Genomic DNA, 1,881 nt, shown 5'->3' on the forward strand with positions numbered 1-1,881 from the left:
AGGGGGGATCCCCCCTGGTCAGGTGTGCAGGGCGAGTCGCAGCTGGCGCCGGGGATGGTAGGCAAGCCCGCAGGGCTGGGATGCAGGCCCGCAGGGCTTGTTGCGGCGGGTTGCCTAAGTCGTCGGGCGGGCCTCGCAGCGGCGGGGTCCGGCCGGAGCAGGACGGCCTGGGGTGTCAGTTCGGGCGGAGTCGGCGGCTTGCGGCGGCGAGCTGCGTTCCGGGCTTGCGCGGCGGCTGAGCGGGCCGCCAGCAGGCGGGGACTCGACCCGGTTGAGGAAGCAGGAGAGGTAGCAGACGTGCCTCCAGGCGCCGCCCGGTTGGCAACCCGGATGACGCGCCTCTGCAGTTCATCTTCTGAGAGCGCGCACACGCCGGGAGCGGAAGGGAGCAGCGCGTTCTTGGCGACGTCGATGTGGTGCGCATTCCAATGAGTATTGGCCTTCTTTCTGCAATACTTGTCTTCTGCCGTGGAATATAGAGTGTCACAGCAGACAAAGGTGACTGACCAGTCCGCATTCTTGCCATGCTTGCTCGGGAGGTGGCGACGGAGTCGCTCGAGACTCATCTCCGATCGAAGAAACGACTCGGCCTCGCAGACGGGGCAGGAGTAGAGCCCGCCTTCGGGCAGCTGCACCCAAAGGACGCGTGAGCGTCGCGGTGAGGGCATCTTGGCGGCCGAATCTTCTAGTGGTGGTGGGAGCAGGCCAGGTGCAGAGGATCTTGTACATATTCAGTCTTTGTTGAAGGTTTCCACCTGATCGCTGCTCGGCGGTTTAGGAAAAATCACTGCAGTGGTTGCCCCCTTACCACCCGGCACCCCGAGGGGTTGATTCCGAGGGCGAGGGCTCGACTACCACTACACTTTGATCTTAGCCAAAAGGCCGAGAAGCTTTTTTTTTTTTTTTTTTTTTTTTTTTTGAACCTTAGTACTTAACTCTGCTGCTTGACCTCACGGTTTTGCGGCTTTCGAGTTATATTTGATTTTCATTTACTGGTCTTCATATTTCATTGTTATTTTTCTGTACTTTGGTTGCACGCAGGAAAAAACCCCTACCGCCTGTTTCCAGGGGAGCTTCTGGTTGGCTCCAGTCACGACAGTGACCCGGTGTGGGCGCCCTGCCTTCTGCTAGGGCAGTCCGGGAATTAAACCCGGTAAAAAAACCTGCGTTTATGCTATAATAGCATGGATGGAAGCTTGTGATAGTCGAGCGCTAAAGCACTTGGCTTGCGCGTGGAGCGAACGTGATGTCTAGCGTTAAAGCACGAGGGCTACGCGATGAATGCCTGTGAGTTGCCTTCTTGGGCAATTCCCCTTGGGGATATTTTTCTCAGGTCTTATACTTTTGCCTTGTCAGTCTTCTTGGACTGGGTATTCGTGTACCATTTTTTCAAGGTCTTCTGTACGCCGGAGCGAAAGGAGTTTGCGATTCGGTGCATGTCCAAGTTTTCTTAATTTCATTTGTTTATTGATTGTCAGCTCTTTCTTATGATGAATACAAACTCAGTCACAAACATGATTCTCCAATTTTGGTCTTGTTTGTTACAGCTTCACATTGAATTTATCTACAAAATAATCATTCACGACAACACATGAATTAATCAACTGAGATTTTCGATGAACTGTTACCGTATTTCAAAAAAGAAACGTGGGGAAACGAAATAAACTGAATAAAAAGGTCCTCCATAGGTGCACTGTGGAGTGAAGCTACCCTGATGTGGGCGAAACGTTGGCCAGGCGTGCGTGGTCTTCCCTCCTATTGTTTACACCAAAGAAACAAAGCAAAATGAGAGATAATAAGTCCTTTAAAAAGGGATCCATTCTGACTACCACCTACTCTACAGACTACTCAGACCCCCAAAATTTCCTATAATATGTGATA

The 1,881-nt window shown here is 52.3% G+C and overlaps 1 protein-coding gene across 1 annotated transcript in view; it reads left to right on the top strand.

The window, feature by feature from the left end:
* Nucleotides 1–1,558, top strand: part of LOC127751032 (uncharacterized) — an 8,823-nt gene extending 7,265 nt beyond the window's left edge. The window contains exon 3 of the mRNA XM_052273924.1: nt 1,479–1,558. Coding sequence (XP_052129884.1) covers nt 1,479–1,558 — 80 coding nt within the window. The remainder of the gene's footprint in view (nt 1–1,478) is intronic.
* Nucleotides 1,559–1,881: the final 323 nt, after the last annotated feature.

The sequence above is a fragment of the Frankliniella occidentalis genome, unplaced genomic scaffold (genome assembly GCF_000697945.3).
Source record: "Frankliniella occidentalis isolate FOCC.00 unplaced genomic scaffold, Focc_3.1 Scaffold314, whole genome shotgun sequence".
NCBI lineage: Eukaryota > Metazoa > Arthropoda > Insecta > Thysanoptera > Thripidae > Frankliniella > Frankliniella occidentalis.